We start from the raw sequence: 23,744 nt of genomic DNA, 5'->3' as shown, positions 1-23,744 counted from the left end.
GGGGGGGTCTCGAACCCTCGGTTGGGCTAACGAGGCACGAGATGCGGGAGCACGGGATATAGTTGTGTCTGGCGACCAGCTGGAAAGATGAGATTAGATTATTATACCTAGTTAAGTAGTGTGTGTCCAAAAGCTGCAGTCTGTTTGCAAATACCTTCGAATAAAGACTTTGAACAAAGACGCTCGTTGTGGACTCACTACACTATAAACCCAACTGTAAACCCATCTCCTCGCATGGTACTTTCCTGTGCAGCCTCAGGAGATGCGAGACTATCCCTATGCCTCCTCCCTCACATCCAATGGGCGACCCCAGAAGTCCTTCCAGGTGAGACAGAGGTTCACGTGCATCTCCGCAAATTTTAGTTTAGAGATACAGCGTGGAAACAGGCCCTTCGGCCCACCGGGTCCACGCCCACACATTAACACTATTCGACACCCACTAGGGCAATTTTTATATTAACCAAGCCAATTAACCTACAACCCTGTACGTCTTTGTAGTGTGGGAGGAAACCGAAGATCTTGGAGAAAACCCATGCTGGTCACAGGGAGAACGTACAAAATCCGTACAGACAGCACCCGTTGTTGGGATCGAACCTGGGTCTCCGGCACTGCATTCGCAGCAACTCTACCGCTGCGCCCTCTCGTCTACTGCTCCCCGTATGGCCTCCTTTACATTGACAAGACCCAGCGTAGACTAGGCCACACTTGTACATGGTCTGGCCTCTTGGATCTCCCATTTGCTAACAATTTTAGCTCCCCTTCAGATTCCCACACTGACCTTTCTGTCCTGGGCCTCTCCATTGCCAGAGTGAGGCCACACATAAACTGGAAGAACTGCACCTCATTTTCCGCTTGCGTACCTTACACCTAATGGGATGAACATTGAATTCTCCAATTTTAGTAACTAACCTGCAAACAAACCCTGCTCCCAGCTCTCCTTCCTTCTCTGCCTTGTGCCCCGCCTAGGTCCATACTCACTTCCCCCTTCCCCCTTCCACCTGTATTTTTTCCTCGGGCTTCACATTTCATGCCTCTTGTATCCTGCTCTCCCATTTTTTTTCTTTTCATCTCTGCCCCCCCCGCCCGTGTATAACCTTACTCGGTTATAGCGTACAACCGGCAATAACGGACGGCGCTCCCTCTGGTATGGTCTGTTACATATTATCATCATATGTATTTGAAACAAAGAACTGCAGATGATGGTCAAACAGCACCTCTGGAGAACAAGAAAAGGTGAGTCAGGTCGGGACCACTCAGTGAATGTGGTTGTTGGGGGGGAGGGGGGGGGATCTGGAAGAGAAGTGAGGTGCGGAACAAAGCCTGGTAAGTGATAGGTGAATACAGGGGGGGGGGGGGGGGGGAGAATGCACAAATTCACTGCCGCCGACAAGAAGCAGCGGTAGGTGAGAGGTCAAGGAGCCCCACAGTGACCGAACTCATTCTGTCGGTGGCAGCAGCCAGAGACCGTACAGTTACATTAAATTGGTCCTATTGTGCACCTCATTAGGAGCAATGTAGAGGCCAATTGACAAACAAATTCGTACGTCCTTGGGATTTGAGAGGAAGCCGGCTCACCCGGAGGAAACCACGCGGTCACAGGGAGAACATGCAAACTCCATACAAACTCCGCACGAGGTCAGGACTGAATCAGAGTCTTTGGCGCTATAAGGCAGCAGTTCTTCCAGCTGCACCACTATGATCTTGAGCTGCTGAAGGAAGCTCACCATCACAGCCCTCCAAACAGCAATTAGGAATAGGCATTAAATGCGAGCCTTCGACACATTCAAGGACAAAAGTAGACAATCTAGCAAAGATGTTAAAATAACTTTCTTCATAAAGATTTCTCTCGCCAACAGCCAAATACAGGGTTTTATCGTCCTGTGCTAGTACACCTGGAGATACATTGAAGCTCATGTCTGGCACAGCTAATGATCATGTCAATCAGTTGTGGCCTGAATTCTGCTTCTTCCCCCCTCAAGGCTTATTGGGACGTCACCATGTGGTAAACAGGCCATTGCCCCAATCATCTCGTGCTGTGCTATCATTTCAGTGGCCATCAACTGGGACAGGTTGACATGCCCTGTCACCTGCCTGAAGGCTCAGACTCATTTGTCAGGTTTTTTTGTGCATTTAGCACCTTAACTTTCTCCTTTCCGTTTTCAATCTCAGCTAAAACTGGCAATTGGTTGAAATGACCAAATAGGTTTATCAGCACGGCAAATATTTTGTACTCTTATTAGTTATTTTCCATTATTTCTACAGATTTAGTTTAGTGGTACAGCGTGGAAACTGGACCTTCGGCCCAGCTGGTCCGTGCCGACCAGTGATCCCTGCATATTAACACTATCCTACACACACACGAGGGACAATTTTTTCATTTACCAAGCCAATGTCTTTGGAGTGTGGGAGGAAACCGATGATTTCAGAGAAAACACACGCAGGTCATGGGGAGAACGTACAAACTCCGTACAGACAGCACCCGTAGTCGGGATCAAACCTGGGTCTCTGGCGCTGCAAGCGCTGTAAGGCAGCAACTCTACCGTTGCGCCACCGTGCCACCTTTTTGAATTCTTTTAAATTTCATCTACAGATAATTTTCTGTACCCATAACTTGTCCAAAGCTGCAAACACAAAAAGCTGACTATTAAAAGTGTGCACCACTACAAATGCGATGTGTACTCATTTCTGACCCGCATCAACTTTCATTTGATTGAATATTCGAAAGAACAGCTCTCCTACCTCTTGATAGATGTCAACCTGGTCCCCATAATGGGCTTGCTTGGAGCATCCTGGAAATTCTCTAATGCAGCAAGATTCTGGAGGCCACTCCATTTCCGCCATTTCTAACCAATCTGTAAAGTATAGCACTCCGCAACACTTGAACTAGGGGAAAAAAAACAAACCCGTAAATATCTTGAGGTTCATGAATTGTTAGCCTGGGAACTTATGCCCCGTCACCAATGTCATTCTGTTATACATATAACAACATCTACAATAAACATCAATTGCTATAAAGGTTTACAATTTTGGACTAGCCATTCACTTCTTGCAGCAGATGACTAACATTAGAAACAGCTTTTAAAGTCATAAAAGGAGGAGATACAATCCAGAATAAGCAATTTTCAATAAAGTGCAACACGGAACAAACCTCAAGCACAGTAAAATGTGGCAGAGGCAAGAGCTGGAATTAGTTATGTCCATCATCTCACACAGATTCTACATTTCTCACTTGCCTGACTGAGCTTTTGCATTAATCACTGGACTAAAACTTTGAGTCATCGTCCTTTTAGTCTGCAGACCTCCTTACTGTGCTTAACGATAACCTCAGGCTTGTCTCCATGGTAGAATTCTCGTCCCTGGTAGAATGCTAAGGACTCAAAGTCCTCTAGTACAATTCAAAGCAGAGCAGTGCTACCTGATGTCTCTGCCAACAAACTTTCCCCGACACCATTAAAGGATTTGTAGACACAAGGAACTGCAGGTCTGGTATACCAAATGTTTAAACAAGTGCTGGAATAACTCAGCTGGTCAGGCAGCAGCATCTCTGGAAGGCATGGATAGGCTTCAAACCTGGCCTTCTGTGTTCCAGTTTCCTCCAACACTGAAAACGTTCTTCTGTCTGAGGAAAGGTTCCTACCCGAAGCATTACCAACCCATGCACGTTCAGAGATGCTGCCTGACCCGCTGAGTTTACCCAGCACTTTGTTTTTTTAAATTCGTTTATGGATTCGATTATTTATTACATTGCTTTTAGTGATCCTACTGTCCCTTCAGTGGAATTGAAAAAGGCACGTTATCAATGCACTCACTCTTTTTTATAGTCAGAGAGGCTTGCAAAAGAAAACAGGCCCTTCAGCCCACCCTGTCCTCCCTTACCAACCAGCCTTTTACACTAATCCCATTTTTATTCTCCTCACATTCCTACCATCTCCCGCCAGATTCAATGCACTTACTACACACTTGGGGCAATTTACAATAGCTAATGAACCTGCCCACCTCAGCAGCTTTGGGATTTGGGAGGAAATTGGAGCACTGATCTGTGTTGTCTCTGGTGCTGAGACTGCAGTCTAGTAGTTGTGCCACTGTGCTACCAGCTGTTCCATTCTTACACCTTTCTTCAGGTAATCTTATTTTCTAGATTATGTGATTTAGTAGGTACCCAGAATACATTTGTCAACTGCATGCCCCGCATTAATCCAGCTCTCTTCCATGAGAAAATTTGAAGATATTGCCTTGTGTCCCTTTCCTCTCTGTGCCCAGCACCCAGTACCACCAGCATGTTGGTAGACACAAAATGCTGGAGTAACTCAGCAGGACAGGCAGCATCTCTGGAGAGAAGGAATGTTAATGAAGGAATATCATCAGCATGTTAATAGTTTGTGTTTGGGCACTTTCCCTCTTCCTCCAAAATGCATCATCAAAACCTACTGGCTGCCCAGCCGAGTTGACAACAAAGTGCTGGAGGAACTCAGCGGGTCAGGCCTGCACTTGTGGAGGAAATGGGTCAGTTTACATTTCAGGTCAGGACTCGTTTTGTCCATTTCCCTCCACAGGTTGGACTTCCCAAACTGCAACATCTTGCAATTAACTGCATTAAACTTAATTTGCCACACCTCGGCCCACTCACCCAGCTGATCAAGATCCCACTGTAATTCTTGATGATCACCTTCACTGTCTACGATACCACCTATTTTTGTGTCATCTGCAAACTTACTAATCATGCCTTGTACCTTCTGTTCCAAATTGTTGATAGAGATGACAAACAGCAATGGGCCCACTCTCAATCCCCGAGGTACACCACTAGTCACAAGCCTCCAGTCCAATAAACAACTTTCACTAACACCCTAAGCTTCCCATCATGAAGCCAATTTTCTATCCAGCTCTCCCTAGATCCCATACACTACAACCTCCACAGCGATGTACCATGCAACATCTGATCAAAGGCTTGCTGAGGTCCATACAGACTACTTCAGCAGCCCTGCCCTGCTCAATCTCCTTCGTTACTTCATGATCTCCCACTAACAAAACCATGCCCACTGTTTAACCAAAACTGTGTATATCTTATCCCTCAGAATCCTCTTCACTAACTTTCTTACCACAGATTTTTGGCTTGCTGGCCTATAGGTACCAGATTTTTCTTTGCAGCCATTCTTCAATACAAGCATAACATCCAATAGTCAGCCACCTTATCCATGTCTAACCATGATTCATGTAGCTCAGCCAGGACTCCTGCAATCTCTTCTCAAGCTTCCCACCGTATCCTTGTACATGTCTAATCAGGCCTTAGATGTCCAGCACCTCCTCCAGCATAATATGGATGGCCCTCAAGATCTCTTCATGAACCATCCTAATCTTCATGTCTTTTTTCAGAGCAAAAACACAGCAGAAATATTCAATGAGGCCCTTGCCCATCACCTGCAGCTTCACACTAAGGGGAAATGTGTCTCTCTTCAATTACCAGTTTTCCCTTTAATATATTTTTTAAAACTCTTTGTGAATGTTTGGAATAAAATCAGAAAACACTATGGATATTTATTTGGCCATGTCTCTTCTATAGTCGAAGGATGGTGAATCTGTGGAATTCATTGCTACAGAAGGCTGTGGAGGCCAAGACAATGGATATTATTAAGGCAGAGATTGATAGATTTTTGATTAGTATGGATGTCAGAGGTTATGGGGAGAAGGCAGGAGAATGGGGTTAGGAGGGAGAGACAGATCAGCCATGGCGGAGTAAACTTGATGGGTCGAATGGCCTAATTCTGCTCCTATCATTGATGAACATAGAGAAAGGAAGGCAAGATTAATGATACCAAGGTTTATGGTTCATTGAATGAGGTTTCCAACATTTCCATTTTTAATTCCAAATCCATATTTTCTCCAGTTATTTGGACTTCCTCCAAATACCTTCTTGCTTTTTTGACTTCCTCATAAACTTTAAGAAATTCCTAAAAAGGTATATTTCCAGTCAAGAATTTGTGTTTCTTCTTCTAATCTTCCTGTGAAGGCCATTTACTGCTGATGCGGTATCCCAAATCTCTAGTATTTATTCCCGTTTTAAGACTAGGGCATCAGAGATGTCCTCATTCTTCGGAAACGGGGCTTCCCCTCTTCCACTATAGATGAGGCTCTCACAAGGGTCTCTTCTCCATCCCGCAGCTCCGCTCTTGCTCCCCCTCCCCCCATTCGTAACAAGGACAGAATCCCCCTCATTCTCACCAGCCAGCGTATCCAACAAATCATCTGCCAACATTTCCGTCACCTACAACGGGACCCCACCACTGGCCACATCTTCCCATCCCCGCCCCTTTCTGCATACTACAGATACCGCTCCCTCCGTGACTCCTTGGTCCACTCATCCCTTCCTACCCAAACCACCCTATCCCCGGGCACTTTCCCCTGCAACCGCAGGAGATGCAACACCTGTCCCTTTACCTCCCCCCTCAACACCATCCAAGGACCCAGTCTTTCCAGGTGAGACAGAGGTTCACCTGCACCTCCTCCAACCTCATCTATTGCATCCGCTGCTCTAGATGTCAACTTCTTTACATCGGCGAAACCAAACGCAGGCTCGGCGATCGTTTCGCTCAACACCTTCGCTCAGTCAGCCTTGACGAACAATAGACAATAGACAATAGGTGCAGGAGTAGGCCATTCAGCCCCTCGAGCCAGCACCGCCATTCAATGCGATCATGGCTGATCACTCTCAATCAGTACCCCGTTCCTGCCTTCTCCCCATACCCCCTCACTCTGCTATCCTTAAGAGCTCTATCCAGCTCTCTCTTGAAAGCATCCAACGAACTGGCCTCCACTGCCTTCTGAGGCAGAGAACCTGATCTCCCGGTGGCTCAGCACTTCAACTCCCCCTCCCACTCTCAGTCTGACCTTTCTGTCATGGGCCTCCTCCAGTGCCATAGTGAGGCCCACCGGAAATTGGAGGAACAGCACCTCATATTTCGCTTGGGCAGCTTGCAGCCCAGCTGCATGAACATCGACTTCTCCAACTTTAGATAGTTCCTCTGTCCCTCACTTCCCCTCCCCCTTCCCAGTTCTCCCTCTATCTTCCTGTCTCCACCTATATCCTTCCTTTGTCCCGCCCCCCTGACATCAGTCTGAAGAAGGGTCGACCCGAAACGTCACCCATTCCTTCTCTCCTGAGATGCTGCCTGACCTGCTGAGTTACTCCAGCATTTTGTGAATAAATACCCGTTTTAAGAAGCTCTGTTCACTGGTTTTTCCCACAATGCATTCTATTAATAATGACAGGGAATTCAAAATTACACTGACAAATGTATTCAATTTGATTTCTGCCACCTATGTTGCAAACTAATGGGTTAATTAAATTTGAAATCACTGAGCATTCAATGCACCATAACCAAGTGTGAGAGAGAGAACAAATAAATCTTGAAAACGCAAAATGATTTAACCTCCCTAAAAAAAGATTGTGAACACAATGATAATTTAAAAACATTTACTCCCTCAATTGACAGTTCAATCACATTTCAATTATATAACTTTCATAAAAGTAATTCAGATGCATCTTTCTTTTTACTTTAGTTTAGTTTAGAGTTGCAACACGGAAATAAGACCTTTGGCCCACCGAGTCCACGCCGACCGGTGATCCCTGTACAAGCACCGTCCTACACACACTGGGGACAATTTACAATTTTACCAAGCCAAATAGCCTAGAAACCTGTACGTCTTTGGAGTGTGGGAGGAAACTGGAGCACCCGGAGAAAACCCACGCAGGTTACGGGGAGAACATACAAACTCTACACCCATAGTTAGGATCGAACCCAGGTATCTGGCGCTGTAAGGCAGCAACTCTACCGCTGTGCCACTGTTTTTGTTGAATATTTTCTTATTTGATACTAATGGGTACTTTAGTAATCAGCATTATCCAGGCAAGAAATGGCACAGCTTCTACCTCACAGCACCAGAGACCTTTGTTCGATCCTGACCTCAAGTTGTCTCTGTGGAGTTTACACGTTCTCCCTGCGAACACATGGGCTTCCTCCAGGTGCTCCAGTTTCCTCCCTCATCCCAAAGTTGTGTGGGCTTGAAGGTTAATCGATGTTGTAAATTGCCCCCATGGTGTGTAAGAAGTGGATGCAAAAGTGGGATAACACAACTAGTGTGAACGGATGATCAATGGTTGGCATGGAGTTGGTGGATCAAAGGGCCCATTTCCATGCTGCACCTCAAACCTAAGCTAAATTGAAGCTAAATAAGCCAAGTGTCAACATGAGTAAGAATAATGCATCCTTGCAGCAAAAGCAGATTTGGCGCTGAATTTACCTCTCTCTGAAAGAAATTCCAGGCGTGGGTTAACCGCTGGTATGCACCCATACCAAAATGGGACATTCTTGATTTCAAACCAAGCATGTCAGACCTTTGTATGGAGATCTGAAATAAAGAGTGACTTCTTAGTGACATCATTATAATTAAACTGTGACATTTTTGACCAATATGGAAGATGCAAAATATCAACCACATATTAAATACCAATGTCTGGATAATAATAATAATCTGTTGCCAGTCTCATTGAATTATGATGTATACAAACCAGAATATACATTACGGAATATCAAGTGCTGTTCCTCCAGTTTGTGTGTGGCCACACTCTGGCAATAGAGCGGATTGGCAATGGCGAATTACAAACAGTATTAACAATGAAGATAGACACAAAATGCTGGAGTAACTCAGCGGGACAGGCAGTGTCTCTGGATAGAAGGGTTTAAACCAACATCTAAAGTTCGTTCCTACAATGGTATAAACAATGAACCAGTTTTAGATAAACGTCTTTCCCTACCCTTTTCCCTGTTCCCCACCTGCGTGCACCAATTTCTCCCCACCCTTTCCGCCAACATTCCTTCCCCTAGCTTCACAATTTGCTACACCTCTATCCTTATCGCACACAATTTGTCTTTTCATTTCTGGCCTTGATCCGCCTGCAAGAAGTCCCGCTCACCTATATCCATCGATCACTTCTTTTGTCCCTCCTCTCTCCAGCTGTCTTCTCCCCCCCCCCCCTCCAACCCCATGCCAACACAATCAGAATGAAGAGTTCCCAACAAGAAACACCGCCTAACCTCATTCTCCATAGATGCTGCCTGACCCGCTGAGTTACTCCAGCACTTTGTGTCTACCTTCATTCTGCAGAGATGCTGCCTGACCCGCTGAGTTACTCCAGCACTTTGTGTCTACCTTCATTCTGCAGAGATGCTGCCTGACCCGCTGAGTTACTCCAGCACTTTGTGTGCTTTTAAAGTAGCTCCTTTCATCCATTTTTGTTGGTGCCGATCAGCTTTAAAATAATCATGTATTGTTTGACAAAAAGATCAAACAAATTGGGAACATGCCCAACATTTTGTTTTTTTAATAACAAAAAGAATTAAGTTAAAATCTCCTGGAGGTACATACTCCAAATGACGATGATCAAATGAGGCATTCAAGCAGTCCCATAAACTTCTTCAGGTCATAGAGCAAAAACAAAGGTCAAATTGGCAGCATATACATTTCTGCGCACAATTCTCTGCCCAAGAAGTATTCAATCTCTGTCAGTCTTAAGTGAGATGTGCCAAAGAAAGGTTAATTGACAGGATATCAGCCCTACCACTGCGGTACAACCAAGTTTCATTGGGACCAATTCAGACGCAGTTCTGGTACAGTCTTGAGAAAAGGTTGATCGGCATTGAGCATGTAATAGGAAGAAAAGAGAAATAAATATTTTTTTTGAGTTGCCCTCTATAGCCTGGAGTTACAGGCTTCTGATTCAATGCACTCAAGTGTTTTGGGAGTGCGTCATGCAGGACTCAGCTGCTCAGTGTGCGGTAGCAGCAGGGTCTTGGATTACACTCCTCCTTTTCCCCACCCACCAATCCACCCCCATGCCTTTTGAAATGATCTCGGAAGCAGTGACATTGTTAGATAGCAGTACTAGCTATAAAACCTAATGCCCTGCAAAGGAAACTTGCTTGGTTTTCAACGAGTCCTTTAGTCTTTGGAAAATCCCCTACAAAGGCGGTGCAGTATTGAAGAACCTAGTGTAATACTGGCTCATTACATGGAGTAGACAGAGCATGTCCTATTCCAGAACCCAGCAGACAATAATTCCCCGAGAAAGGAGAAATGAAAAACATATTGTTGGATAAACTCAAGATATACAACTGAATTTGGTTCGACAAATGACCAGGTCTTTTGAAGCACATTTCAGAAACCAAAATGCTATGAAGAGAAATAGCTCTAATTTATTTGCTTTTTTTTTTTGTTCAATTGTATGAGGCTTAAAAGAATATTGGTGCAAGGCATGATTTTAAAATGGCAGCAATTCACATGCCAATTTTAGTATTATTTATGCTGACAAAGGAATATTTACTAGCGGATTGCTTCTGAACAGAACTGTGACTAATGGCTCATTACAGGAAGATGTGGAGGCTTTATGGAAGGTACCAAAGAGGTTTAGCAGGATACTGCCTGGATTAGAGGGTATTAGCAATAAGGAGAGGTTGCATAAGCTTGGATCGACTACTCTGGAGTGTCAGCAGCTATAGAATTATGCGAGGCAAAGAGAAGCTAGAGTCAGAACCTTTGCCCGCCAGGATGAAATACCCTGGAGCAAAGCTTTAAGATCAGAGGCAAAAGGTTTAAAGGAGATGTGTATAGCAAATTATTTTATACAGAGAACGGTAGATGCTTTGAATGCTCGGCAAGGGGTAGTGGTGGAGGCAGATACAATAGTGGCATTTGGGATACTTTTAGACGGGCATATGGCTCCAATTTAGAAACGCGAGAATTATCAGGGTCAAGCTGGCCCATCATGCTAACCCATAAATGACACACAACTATTATTGATTTGACTGCCCAACAGTTACTTGTAGTCAATAAGATAAACACTGTTAGGTTTAACAGATGGTCCACTGTCAAGAGAGAACGCCTGTGTTAGAAGACTGCAGCAGGATCCACAGCAGTGCTTCATCAAAGACTCCTGCACACTTGGGTTGATGGACTAGAGATTATGTCAACAATTATGGAGAGAGAGATTATGGTGCAGAGGTATCACAGGATACAGGGAGTGAGAGTTGTGGCAATTGTTGGGAGTTAGCATGTGGGCTATAAGAATACAAGGATTAAATTATAAGAATTTATTGTTTAACTCATATCACATGTACTAAACTATATCCCATTTTTCTAAAGAGAGGAAATATGAACTGATAAGTTTTAATGAGGGCATGTGGGGTAGCATAGGTAATTTTGGGTGCAAACCAAATTTACTTTAAGACTGCCATCCTTTTAAGTTATGAGTCCATAATTACATTTAGTTTGCACCTGTGTTTATAGGTATTTCCAATGATGGTAAGATAGGTAATGTCACATAGGATAAAGGAATACAAAAAAATACTAAACCATTTCAACCCAGCACCTTTGTGGATTGCAGAAAATTACATGGCTGGAACCTATAATTAGTGATGAGAAGATTAAAAAAGAAACCAGTTCTAAAAACCTGATGCAACACGGTGGGCAGCACATGGGCAGCATGGTGGCACATGGGCAGCATGGTGGCACATGGGCAGCACGGTGGCGCAGCAGTAGAGTTGCTGCCTTACTGCTCTTACAGTGCCAGAGCTCCGGGTTCGATCCCGACTACAGGTGCTGTCTGTAGGGAGTTTGTACGTTCTCCCCATGACCTGCGTGGGTTTTCGCTGAGATCTTCGGTTTACTCCCACACTCCAAAGACGTACGGGTTTGGAGGTTAATTGGCCTGGTATAAGTGTAAATTGTCCCTAGTGTGTGTAGGATAGTGTTAATGTGCTGGAATCGCTGGTCGGTGGGTACTCAGTGGGCCTGTTTCCGCGCTGTATCTCGAAACTAAACTCAACTAAAATACATCACAACTTTGGTGTATTCTTGAAAATTGCAGTGCAAATTATGTGGATGAAATGACAAGCATATCGAGGCCAAGTTACGAAACACACTGGATTTAATTTTCAAACGGGAATCCAAATTGACAGCATCTTTGAAAAAGTACTAAAGATGCTAAAATGAATTTCTGCTGCCATGGAATGTTAATGCAAACATATGGATCGATAGGAGCCCGCACACAAGTACCAAAGACATGAACTGTTTACCTGTCAGGAATCTCTGCCTTTATTGCAATCATTCAGCACGAGCGTGCCAATTCAGAGCAGCAAGTCACAAAAAGCAACAACAAAGTCTCCGTTTGCAGGGCTAAATTGAGCGCAATCCGAAGTTGGGGCAGAAGAGAAACGACCGCAAAGCACAGAAAGCAAGTTTATATAAACACACAGGAAGGTGAGTAATTCAAGGAGTGTATTTTGTTAGCATTTATATCATAAGTAAAGTTCTACATGTTATCCAAACATCATTGCCCAAGCAGAAGAGATTAAGTCTGCATGGCAGAGTGTATCTGCTGCAATCTTCTGGTAGGTTACAGATGGGACATTATAGAAATAGTGAAGGTAAATTGTTGTGTGGATTGGTGAGAAATTCTGCAGTCTAAGCAGAGTACTTGCTCCTGGCACATGATGCCTCCGAAATCCCTACAGAAGACAATTCAGGGTGATCCTTAAACAAATCCCAGGATTGTTCAGCACACGAGATTTCTGATGAGATTCAAGATGACAGAATGCCATAGAGTCCAGAGATGGATTAAAACTCAACATCTTATGTACCTGCAACTTCAAAATAACTAATACCAGTACTGCCACAGAGTGCAAAAACCCTAATTAAAGCTAATGTCAGTTTATATTTCCTCTCTTCAGAAAAATGGAATGCATTTAATACATGTGATACGAGTTAAACAATAAATGTTTAATTTAATTGTTAATTTAGGACAGCTATATCTTTAATTACATCATATGACCAAATCTCCCCAGGGCCGTCAGAAATGTTTACAGAAATTTTCAGTCATTTCCTGATTGAATAGACTGCACTTCCCCTCTTTGAATTTGGTGTTTTGCTAGTTTACAAACCTTACAGTCTGCAACAGGCTTTGTTGAAAGTTAAGGAAGCACTGCATAGATGGTGTACAGTACAGAGGCTTATGGAGGGGGAGAGATCTTGGGCTATAATGATCATTTAGAGATACAGCGCGGAAACAGGTCCTTCAGCCCATCGAGTCCCCACCGACCCCCGCATATTTACACTATCCTACTACTAGGAACAATTTACACATACACCAAGCCAATTAACCTATATACCTGTACGTCTTTGGAGTGTGGGAGGAAACCGAAGATCTCGGAGAAAACCCACGCGGTCATGGGGAGAACGTACTAACTTCGTACAGACAGCACCCATAGTTGGGATCGAACCCGGGTCTCTAGCGCTGCAAGCGCTGTAAGGCAGCAACTCCACCGCTGCGCCACCGTGCCGCTCGGTACTGGCATAAAAAGGGCAGAGATACATTACGGCGACTGAGAGATCATGGGAGAAATAGCTTGGGGAGCAGGTGGCCGTAATATTTGGATATAAACAGGAGTTAAGATCATGGGAAACAAGAGACTGGTGGACCAACTCAACACTGGGAAAGACACAAGTCATTGTGGAAGACCTGCTTGATGGGCTAAAAGCAATTTTTTTACTTCTAAACAAAATCCTGTTGAAGCAAGTGATTCCTGCCTCTTTTTAGAAAGATAGAAACATAGAAAATAGTTGCAGGAGTAGGCCATTTGGCCCTTCGAGCCAGCACCACCATTCAATACGATCATGGCTGAGCATCCAAAATCAGTACCCCGTTTCGGCTTTTTTCCCCCATGTCCCATTTCCTCAAATTAGAACTTTATTTCTTTGTTCGCCCTGTGCAGTTTTGAAAACCACCATCATCGGCACCTCATTATGTCCCCATTTTGTTTGTTTCTCCACTAACAAGAACTGCTCCAGCAATTCCCTCCAGGAGATAAAAAATTCTCAAATGCTGAAAATGATCAACTTCATGGAAATGCTCTTTCCATGAATGAATTTTAAAAAGTTGCCTCTGAACAAATGTAGAGACATGGTCCAAACCAAGTACAGCGTTTTTCAATAGATGCTGCTTGTTAAAACAGTGGAATACTTTAGACAAATCATGTACGACTAAATTAAATAACTAATCAAAAGTGAAGGAACTGACTGCCAATAGCACAAGGCTAATAGATTATTAATAAGAAGCAAAAAATTAGAAATAGATTTGACTTCATAGCCTGGAAAATTCAATAACACAAAAATTCTATTACTATTGAATGGAATGTCACATGATTATATTTAATATCTGTCTGGGGGCTTTTTTTATACAGTACACAAATTCCCCAAGATGGTGAGATATGAACACAAGCTGGGAGAGCTGGATTGGTTACAATGGCCCCTCAAGCCTGCTTCTCTGCTCCACTTTCTCACTGGATCCCTTGACAGTCTAATTATATCACACTCCAAAAAACCTATCGATTCTAATCTTGGGCATGTTCCAAGGCACAGAATCCATAATCTTGGGACAGAAAAATCCATTCTTCCCCCAATATAACTGATCCTTTTCCTGAAGCTCTGCCCTTTGTTCTCACCCTTTAGCCAGAGGGACAAGCTCTCAGTACCCGCCCTGTCAAACCCTCTCAAAATCTTACGTTTTAAAGGACCAGAGCTGTGGAATGCATAAAATATTGATCGGCCTTCAAGAAGTAATCAGTAAATGTTTTGAAACAACCAGCAATTGAATGAACAATAAGTAGGAATTGTAGCTTATTGAATCATTACGAAATGTAATCCAAGTTTTCCAGTTAGAATTAAAACTGTGACGTAACCACACATCGGCAAAACCACTGATCTTGTTGTTGTAATATTCTTTTACTTCCAAAACATGAACAAAAACAAGTGTTTTGAAATAGAAAACTCTAATTTGACACATCGAACTAACATTCTGATTGATCTGTCACCGAAATATCAAAATGTTGGGAATCAATAAACAGTATACTACTCGCTGATATCAAATATAACAGTGTTTGTGACAAGTATTCTGCATCCATATTTCATCAGATGATTTATTTGAAGTACTGTTCTTTCAAAGTGACAATTTCATCTGGTAACTTGGTCAAATGTCACCCTTGGCAACCTCCCCAGGCACTGGCATGAATTTTCTCATTCGTCAGTCAAGTTGTTATGAATACCAGAAGTCATCTTAAAATAAACTATTGGCGATTTATTTTTGATGACACATTTTTCTGGGGTGCCACTGAAGTGCTTGAAGGAGGTGGTGTTGGTGAAAAGAAGAGATATCCTTTAATAGGCCAGCAAGTTTTCAGAGACATGCAGTACAAAGGCAAACTGGGAAGGCATTGCGATAGCCAATGCTAGAGTTCTGAATGATGTGGATGCAGGATTATATTAGATACTGAACATAGGTAAGTGTCACTGAACATATGCAAGTGTGAGGTTTTGCACTTTGGGAGGTTGAATACAAGGGAAAGATATACGCTTGACCGCATGGCCCTTAACAGCATTGATGTGCAGACGGATCTTGATTCCAAGTCCATAGCCGTCTAAAAATGGCAGCATATTTTATGCTCGCCATCGTTGGTTAGGGCATTGACTACAAGAATCGAGAAGGCATGATGCAACTCCATAAGACTTTGGTTAGGCCACAATTGGAGTATTTAGCCCAAGCATAACCTTTTTTTAAATTTAAAACATAACTGCACTACAGGAATCCAAGCATTAATATAACGTTTTGAAATACTAAATTGGAACTCACCAAATAGTCCTGATCATAGTTCCATACTCCACAGGCAAGTTCCACACAGAAAATTATCAACAGGATAGCAAAATACTAGAAAAGCAGAACATTGATAATTTTTAAAGCAATTCGTGCGGCTGAATTTATTTATTTAATATCTTAGATCATCCATCTTGCATTGCGAATTAGTCAATAAAATTCCCCACAACTTATTTCACTTTAAAATCTTCAAACATTTCTTCATTCAATTTGTTGCTTGGGTACAACAAATACAAAACCAAAATCCTTGCATTTTTGCAGAGCCTCTCTCAATCCCAGGATCTTCCAATGCACTTTAAAGCCAATTAAGTACCTCAAGTGTAGCCACTAATGTAATGTAGGGAGCATGGCAAACTAATTGTGCAAAGCAAGCTCTCCACAGAAAGTGGCAAAATAATTTAAATAGTATAATTAATGGTGTTAAAATTATTAAGAACAGGTCGGCCGACTTGGGGCTACTCACTATCCCGCGGTCTGGGCTTAAGCTCAGGGGTGACCGCGCTTTTGCGGTTGCAGCTCCTAGACTGTGGAACAGCATTCCTCTCCCCATCAGAAATGCCCCCTCCATCGACTCCTTTAAGTCCAGGCTCAAAACCTATTTCTACTCCCTAGCGTTTGAGGCCCTCTGAGGGGGCGCTGTGAACTGTTTATGTATATGCTGTTATGTTTGTGTGCCATTGTATGTTCGTTCTTAGTACCTGAACTGATGTACAGCACTTTGGTCAACATGGGTTGGTTTTAAATGTGCTATACAAATAAAATTGACTTGATTTGACTTTGCTGATCCCATTTCTTCAGGCCGCGAGTTGTTAGTTTCAACGCATCAATTTAATGTTGTCCTTATTTTTCCTTTGTCCCCACCCAATGCAATTTTGCTTTCCCTCGTGGACTCTCATTAACTCTCCTTTGTCACTCTCCCTCTCCCCTGACTCTCAGTATGAGGAAGGGTATCGACACAAAAGGCACCTATTCCTTCTCTCCAGAGATGCTGCCTGTCCCGCTGAGTTATTCCAGCATTTTGTGCCTATCTTCAATGCAAACCAGCATCTGCAGTTCCTCCCTCTACACTACTCCCTTGTCTTCCCACTGTTTGCTTCTCATTATTTTAGTCGCACTGATTACAGAAATACTGTGCTCATCTGTCCTGTTGTCAAGATGTCCAAAGTAATCTGCACAATTATCAACTTGCCCTTTCAACAACATTTTAGGTAAAGATTTGTGAACTCAAACCATCCACCAAAAGTTTAATTAATAGGATATGGTGCAATATATATTGTCTATTGCACCATATAAAGTCTATGTTAATTACTCTTCCCAAATTGGGGAATAAGAATGGAAAATTCTAACCTTCAGGCAAGAGGCATTTATGCATTCATTTATCCAAATTAGATTATCCTTTGCTGAAAGCATACTCACCCAGGCAAGGAGCAATGGGTTTCCCTTCACCGTTCCACAGTAGCCCAACATCCCAACTATTATTAAAAAACAGCACACAGTGACCATTAAGGGATGGATCACTGGAAAATACGTCAGAATGAATGCTTCTTCCAGCCTGCAGAAGAATACCAAATTTCCATTAACAGCATCTAAAAGAAAAGTTACTTGTGAACAATAATAGCAACAAATCCTTTTGCACCAATAACTCCCTACAACTGCATTTCTCCTTGTATTTCTAAGACTCAATGATCACAAGGTCATAAGTGATAGGAGTAGAATTAGGCCATTCGGCCTATCAAGTCTACTCCGCCTTTCAATCATGGCTGATCTATCTCCCCCTCCTAACCCCATTCTCCTGCCTTCTCCCCATAACCTCCGACACCCATACTAATCAAGAATCTATCTATCTCGGTCTTAAAAATATCCACTGACTTGGTCTCCACAGCCTTCTGTGGCAAAGAATTCCACAGATTCACCTCCCTCTGACTAAATAAATTTCTCTTCATCTCCTTCCTAAAAGAACATCCTTCAATTCTGAGGTCATGACCTCTAGTCCTAGACTCTCCCACTAGTGGAAACATCGTCTCAACATCCACTCTATCCAAGCCTTTCACTATTTTGTATATTTCAATGAGGTCCCCCCTCATTCTTCTAAACCAGAGCGAGAACAGGTCCGTGCCGACAAACACTCATCAAATGCTATTTAAATGCTAAATAGGTTAACACAAAATGCTGGAGTCGACTGAAGAAGGGTCTCAACCCAAAATGTCACCCATTCATTCTCTCCAGAGATGCTGCCTGTCCCGCTGAGTTACTCCAGCATTCAGAGTCTACCTTCCATTTAAACCAGCATCTGCAGTTCTTTCCTATAGGTTAACCAATGATAAGAGTAAGCCTCAAAAATAATTTCTTCTACATAATGTTTTGTGACCACAATTTTTACATGCAAACTAACTTAAATGTTGACATGATTTCTGACACAATCTTCACTTTATGGGTTCTTCTTAGTGATGTGTTAACAGAAACAATGCAAGATTTTATTGATGAGAAGGCAGATTACCTTCAGAGAACCATAACTATAATTTAAATCAATGCAGGTATTTAAGATTTTAGATGTGCACAAGCCACAGTATAAAATGGCTCTAACTTTGGTGCAGCCAATAACAATGCGTTATGCAATTCTAGTTTAATTAATTAAATTAGATTTAGTTTTATTAATCCCAATATATTTATTTTTATCCTTGCTTTTGCTCATTTTCTCTCCTACCCATCTCTGAACTTTCTCCAAGGGCATCCACTTCTGTTTTGCAGAATACTGATAATTTGTTGCAATATTTATTGTATATTTTTGTTGCAATAGTACACCTGTAAAAGCTGCGGCAAAATGTTCATTATTCTGTTTCTGGTGCATGACAATTAAACACTCGTAACAACTCTGAACATTCTCCATGCACACCAACACCTTGTGCTAGTGGTCATGTTTAACTGAGGTCTAAATAAGTTATTTGAAGTGGGCTTCAAGGTATTCTTTCATGCACAAAGCTGCAGAGGAATCCCATTGTAGAGCCATTATGAGATAAAACCTCATACAAAATGCATTCGTCAATTTATTCAAGACAGACTTTATTTTAAAACTCCAGATTTTATGTAAAATCTTGTAAATCCTATATTGACAAGAATTAGTTAAGAAGCAAAGCCCGCTGTTGTCAAAAGATGGTTCTGAATGTGTCTACCACATTATCGATGCCAGGTTCGATCCTGGCTACGGGCGCCGTCTGTACGGAGTTTGTACGTTCTCCCTGTGACCTGCGTGGGTTTTCACCGAGATCTTCGGTTTCCTCCCACACTCCAAAGACGTACAGGTATGTAGGTTAATTGACTGGGTAAATGTAAAAATTGTCCCTAGTGGGTGTAGGATAGTGTTAATGTGCGGGGATCGCTGGGCGGCGCGGACTCGGTGCCTGTTTCCGCGCTGTATCTCTAAATCTAAAAAAAATCTATAGCTATTCACCTTTACCTCTTTTTTTTTTTTTTAACGTTTTTCATCCAGTAACTAGTTCATACATACCTGGTTTCTGTTGTTAACACAAGTACATTATTCAGGTAATCTCTCATCCATGCAGACACACCCAGAACACAGAGTGACATTAGCTGTAAAATATGCACACCTTTTATTTACCAGCCTGTAAGCAAATATTTAAAACTGCACAGTAATTTCCTTTTGCTGAACTGGTTTCCCGTTAATATTTTTATCAGTTTGCCTGAACAAATGGCTCTAATTTACTATAATGTAGGTGTGAGCACATGTATGTGCTTTAATGTTTTTGCTAAATAGTGAAATTCAATGTTTCATCAAGACAATTTGTTTTTAATTTTAAAATTATTGTGTAATATCATCTGCCCACAACGGCAAAATATTTTACGCAACTCTCAACATTATCCTATAAAGGCTGATCACACAAGAACCGTTTTAATTTTAGTTTTCTGACAACGATGCAACCTACAGTTACCAAAATTAAAAAGGCAAGACACAAATAAACATGCATCATATTTGTGACAAAACTAACTATGGACTTAAGACTGGATTATGCACACATCAACCTGCTATCTACAGATTATCACTTCCACCAATCCTGTCCTGCCTGCTGTGGCCATCCCACAATGTTGAGTGGACAGTGGCAACTCAACCCCAGAAGCACCACAACTCAAATGGCCCTTCAGCTTACTGCTTAAACACGTTTTGACCAGTTCATAAATGTCAATACATGCAAGTAAAGTAAAATACCTTAAATAATCTACACAAACTAAAAAAAAAAAAAAAGTAAATAAATGTAAAATGAACTCCCACGGACGGCTTGTTCGGTGCCTTGGACTCGGTGTTGAGACAAGCTGTACAGCAGGTGCATCAGCTTTGGATCACTAGCTAAGTTCTGAGTCCTACATTTCAATAAGCAGTCACAGAAGTCAAGAGGCAAGCTGACCTAGAAATTGCAGTCAGCCACAGGTTCTTTATTGAACCTTCAGTTGTAGATCAGCATGTCCAGCCCCTGGATAAATCGCACATATTTGTATGCCAACCATGGCCATTAACTCTGCATTCCAAAACCCATTTGAAGTTGTCTTTGAAAAAAAGATTGAAGATCCTAATAGTACCTATAACCCTTTTATTTTAAATGCGCAATTACAATCCCAATTCATTTTTAGGGATTTCTCTCTGTACATACAACTGCCTACATAGATTTGCACAGAACTAGCATCACGGAAGCAGGCAATTCAACCCAAACAGTTTCTACCAGTTAATGCTTCTCACAAGAATCCACCCACACATCTTTGACCCAACCTTTTAGCTATCTACTTTTTAGCATTTTTACCTAGTTTCCACTTACACACTTATGACCTCTCCCATGGCCAAATGAAGAAAAGTAGATACATCCTAGAAGAACATTTCCACGGTGCAGTGCAATTTATGTAACACAAGTTACCATTTGGCACAAATGGAGTGAGGAAGAACAAAGCAAATGATGAGATGGAGTATTATCGTGGAAAGTGACACAGGGGAGGAGCACAAGGTGGTACAAAAAAATCCTAACTTGGGAATATCACACTCCACATCAATAAGGCTGTTTAAACAAGAGAAAGATGCAGACTATTTGTATACATTGAGAAATTCAATTCCCCAAATTTACATTGCCTTTTGTTCCAGAAACTTGAAATTCTTTACATAGTTTTGGGAATATTTTCTTTGTAACATTTTTGCAATTATTTTTCAAAACTCACATCTTGCAAATTCAAATCTAACCAATTCTTATAATTTGAGGATTAACAACATTGCACATTATTTTATTCCAAATTACATAAAATTCTATTATGAATTATTGACTATGACTATCCAGATTTTATAAAATGTAACCAGAGAGCAAATAACAAGAGCATGCTGACTCTGCACATCGAGCTATCAACAGATCAAAATTTACCAGGAACAAACTTCTTTTTCAGCCACATCCAAAGGCCAAATAAAAATCGATTAGTTCAACATTGGTGGAAAGGGCTTTCTAACTTTGTTCAGCATGAAAACGAATGCAGTTTTCCAGAGGCAATCCAATCCATTAGAGTCGATGACAACCGTCGTCCATGAACAGTGTGCGGAAGCAAAAGCGTATCTAGTTTACTTAATCGTACTCACCCAAAAGAGAAAATTCAAAGCATAAAGCGAGCAGCGCAGACACTTCACGGAATCTTCCCTTGTCATTCTAACTGAACCTCAAAGGGTGACCACATCATCCAGTTTCACAACCACACCACACCCCGTCATCTTAAAAAAAAAAAGCAAAACCACGACTGCATGAAATCGTCGATATTGCTTCAATTCTTATTTCAGAATTGTTCAGGTTGTAAATCCAATTCTATTATCATTACGCTCGGTTGTTTCGGGGTCTTGTACTTTCCAAACGTAGAAGTGAGAGTACTGTAATGTACATGAATGTAAACGGATTCGCACGCAGAACAACCATGACTGACAAGTTAGGAACACTATTCTGCTTCAAAATGATGGAAGGTTTACAATTGGTTACAGCTATGTGAACTGTTTGAAAGATTAAACAGCATTAGGCCTCGTTGTTATTGGTCGAGACCGAGTTAACAGCGAGATGTCAATTTAATTCAACACAACTTTCCACCGTGCAGAAAGTTCCACATTAACACAACTGAGTTACAGGTCTGGGATTATCTTCATTCCAAATAAAGCATGCCTTTACACTATTTTATATACAAGGATATAAATTACCAGTAGAATATAAATTTGTGAAAATGCACTAAAAGCTTTTATCAGTCAATTGGAAATCAATGCATTGAAAATTAAAGTTTAAAAACTGACCATTATTCTCTTCCTGTGTTCACATGTTTCACCAATCCGTTGTATTTCACTCTGCGGGATCATTCGGTCACTTCTTGCCCAATTCCAAATGTTTTTGATCCTTTGTTAACTTTCCTGATAAAATGAAATGTTACCATTGGTGGAATAGTTCAATTGCCCTGCAATCTCACCAGGATGATTAACCCGTAACCCAGAGTGCACGGTAATAAATAACCTCTGCCACTGTCCTCTCGGGCAGCTCGTTGCTTATTAGCCTGGGCCAAACAAAGCTACTGACATGCAGACATAGAGGAATGTCCGAAGAAGGGCCCCGACCCGGAACGTCGCTCGTCCATGTCCTTTAGAGATGCTGCTTGACCCGCTGAGTTACTCCAGCGTTTTATGTTCCACGCCAGATTCCAGCATCTGGAGTTCCGTGTGTCTACTCTATAGGGAAATACAAAACCCTTTAGCTTGTTAATTTTAATCAATACCTAAGTCACCAATAGGTAAGAAAAAATACATTTCAACTCACAATACCACCACGAGAAACTCGCAGTACAGCAAACATTTTTTTTAAAAACTGCATGCCAAAGACAATTTTCTTCCAATTGACGTTATAATTGGACACGTTATAAAACTAAATAAAAGTGGGCGAAGTTGCAACTCACGCGTGTTGAGCGGCGTCCCCTCCGCCCAAGCAACAAGATTGCTTCGCAGTGTGTGGTTTACTTTTGCAGATTCCAGCAGCACTTGACCCTTTCGATACTTCTGCACCTTTTGTTGCTTCCTGGATAAATGCTGCTGGAACTGTGCCATGCCGACGCCCTTTCTTTGATACCGGAGGACGCTGACAGCAGAATCGACCTCACGCTGTGCCCTTGCGTCTTCGGCTACACTCACCTGTCCAGGTACCCGAGAGTGCTGTCCTCGCCGAGGTCCCGTGCCACGATTCCCAGCCGCTGACGCCAATGGAGAGATTCAACCACGCAAGACATTCCAACCAAACCCCTTGCAAATCGTAGGAAAAGACCTTCGTAACTAAACCCAATTTCTCACCTGTTGTCTTAAAAATGTCAGAATATCAGTACTCTTTTTTTTGTTCTATTATGAAAACTGGACGCATTGCTCATAAGGAGAGTTTCCAACAAAACCTTCCCTGTAGGAATTACATAATTCTCCAGATATGTCAAAATTCCCAAATAAATGTTTCATATCCATAACTTCTTACATGAACAATGTTGGTGAAGGAATAATCAGTGCAATTGACATATAAAGTGGCCCCATAGCAGAAACGTCCACATCGCGGGGCTGGAAACTGGAAGTGTCCTGAGCTAATTCTGCTACCACCATCGTCTACTGTACAAGTGATGGCTCCCACTGATTGTCGCCGGAAGCTTGCGCCCTTTTCAGGACGGACGATGACAGTGATGTAACATTTGAAACATGGATGATGGACACGAGAGAAGGGGACGACATATAAAGTCTTCATGTCCCCCCAAAATTGCAATTAGTTTACTAAACCTAGAATAATGGCCATCTCACCCGATTCTCAATTTACATTCTGCAACCATCTCTTGGCTTTGGGCCTCAATGTATCAGAACAGTGGGAAGGAATGTGGTAGTGCCACTGACTGAGGCATGAGACAACGCAAAGCTGTAACAGCCAGCTCAAGCAAAGTCAATGGGGATGGGGTGTGG

The 23,744-nt window shown here is 42.2% G+C and overlaps 1 protein-coding gene across 3 annotated transcripts in view; it reads right to left on the bottom strand.

Annotated features, from left to right (window-relative positions):
• The window catches only part of tspan12 (tetraspanin 12), a 39,096-nt gene extending 16,363 nt beyond the window's left edge, over nt 1-22,733 (bottom strand). Inside the window, exons 1-8 of one of the 3 annotated variants that reach the window (XM_078417417.1) lie at nt 22,715-22,733; nt 22,065-22,178; nt 21,375-21,503; nt 19,260-19,342; nt 17,171-17,306; nt 15,734-15,808; nt 8,296-8,403; nt 2,740-2,883 (exon numbers count right to left, since the gene is read on the bottom strand). In XM_078417417.1, coding sequence (XP_078273543.1) covers nt 2,740-2,883; nt 8,296-8,403; nt 15,734-15,808; nt 17,171-17,306; nt 19,260-19,342; nt 21,375-21,440 — 612 coding nt within the window. In that variant the 5' untranslated portion in view covers nt 21,441-21,503; nt 22,065-22,178; nt 22,715-22,733. Of the gene's footprint in view, nt 1-2,739; nt 2,884-8,295; nt 8,404-15,733; nt 15,809-17,170; nt 17,307-19,259; nt 19,343-21,374; nt 21,504-22,064; nt 22,183-22,341; nt 22,361-22,714 lie in introns of those variants that run through there. The other 2 variants (XM_078417416.1, XM_078417419.1) reach the window with 2 other exon arrangements.
• Nucleotides 22,734-23,744: the final 1,011 nt, after the last annotated feature.

Source organism: Rhinoraja longicauda, chromosome 20, assembly GCF_053455715.1.
Source record: "Rhinoraja longicauda isolate Sanriku21f chromosome 20, sRhiLon1.1, whole genome shotgun sequence".
In the NCBI taxonomy this organism is placed as follows: domain Eukaryota; kingdom Metazoa; phylum Chordata; class Chondrichthyes; order Rajiformes; family Arhynchobatidae; genus Rhinoraja; species Rhinoraja longicauda.
The sequence above is the reverse complement of the archived record's forward strand: the minus strand, read 5'-3'. Positions and strand labels throughout refer to the sequence as shown.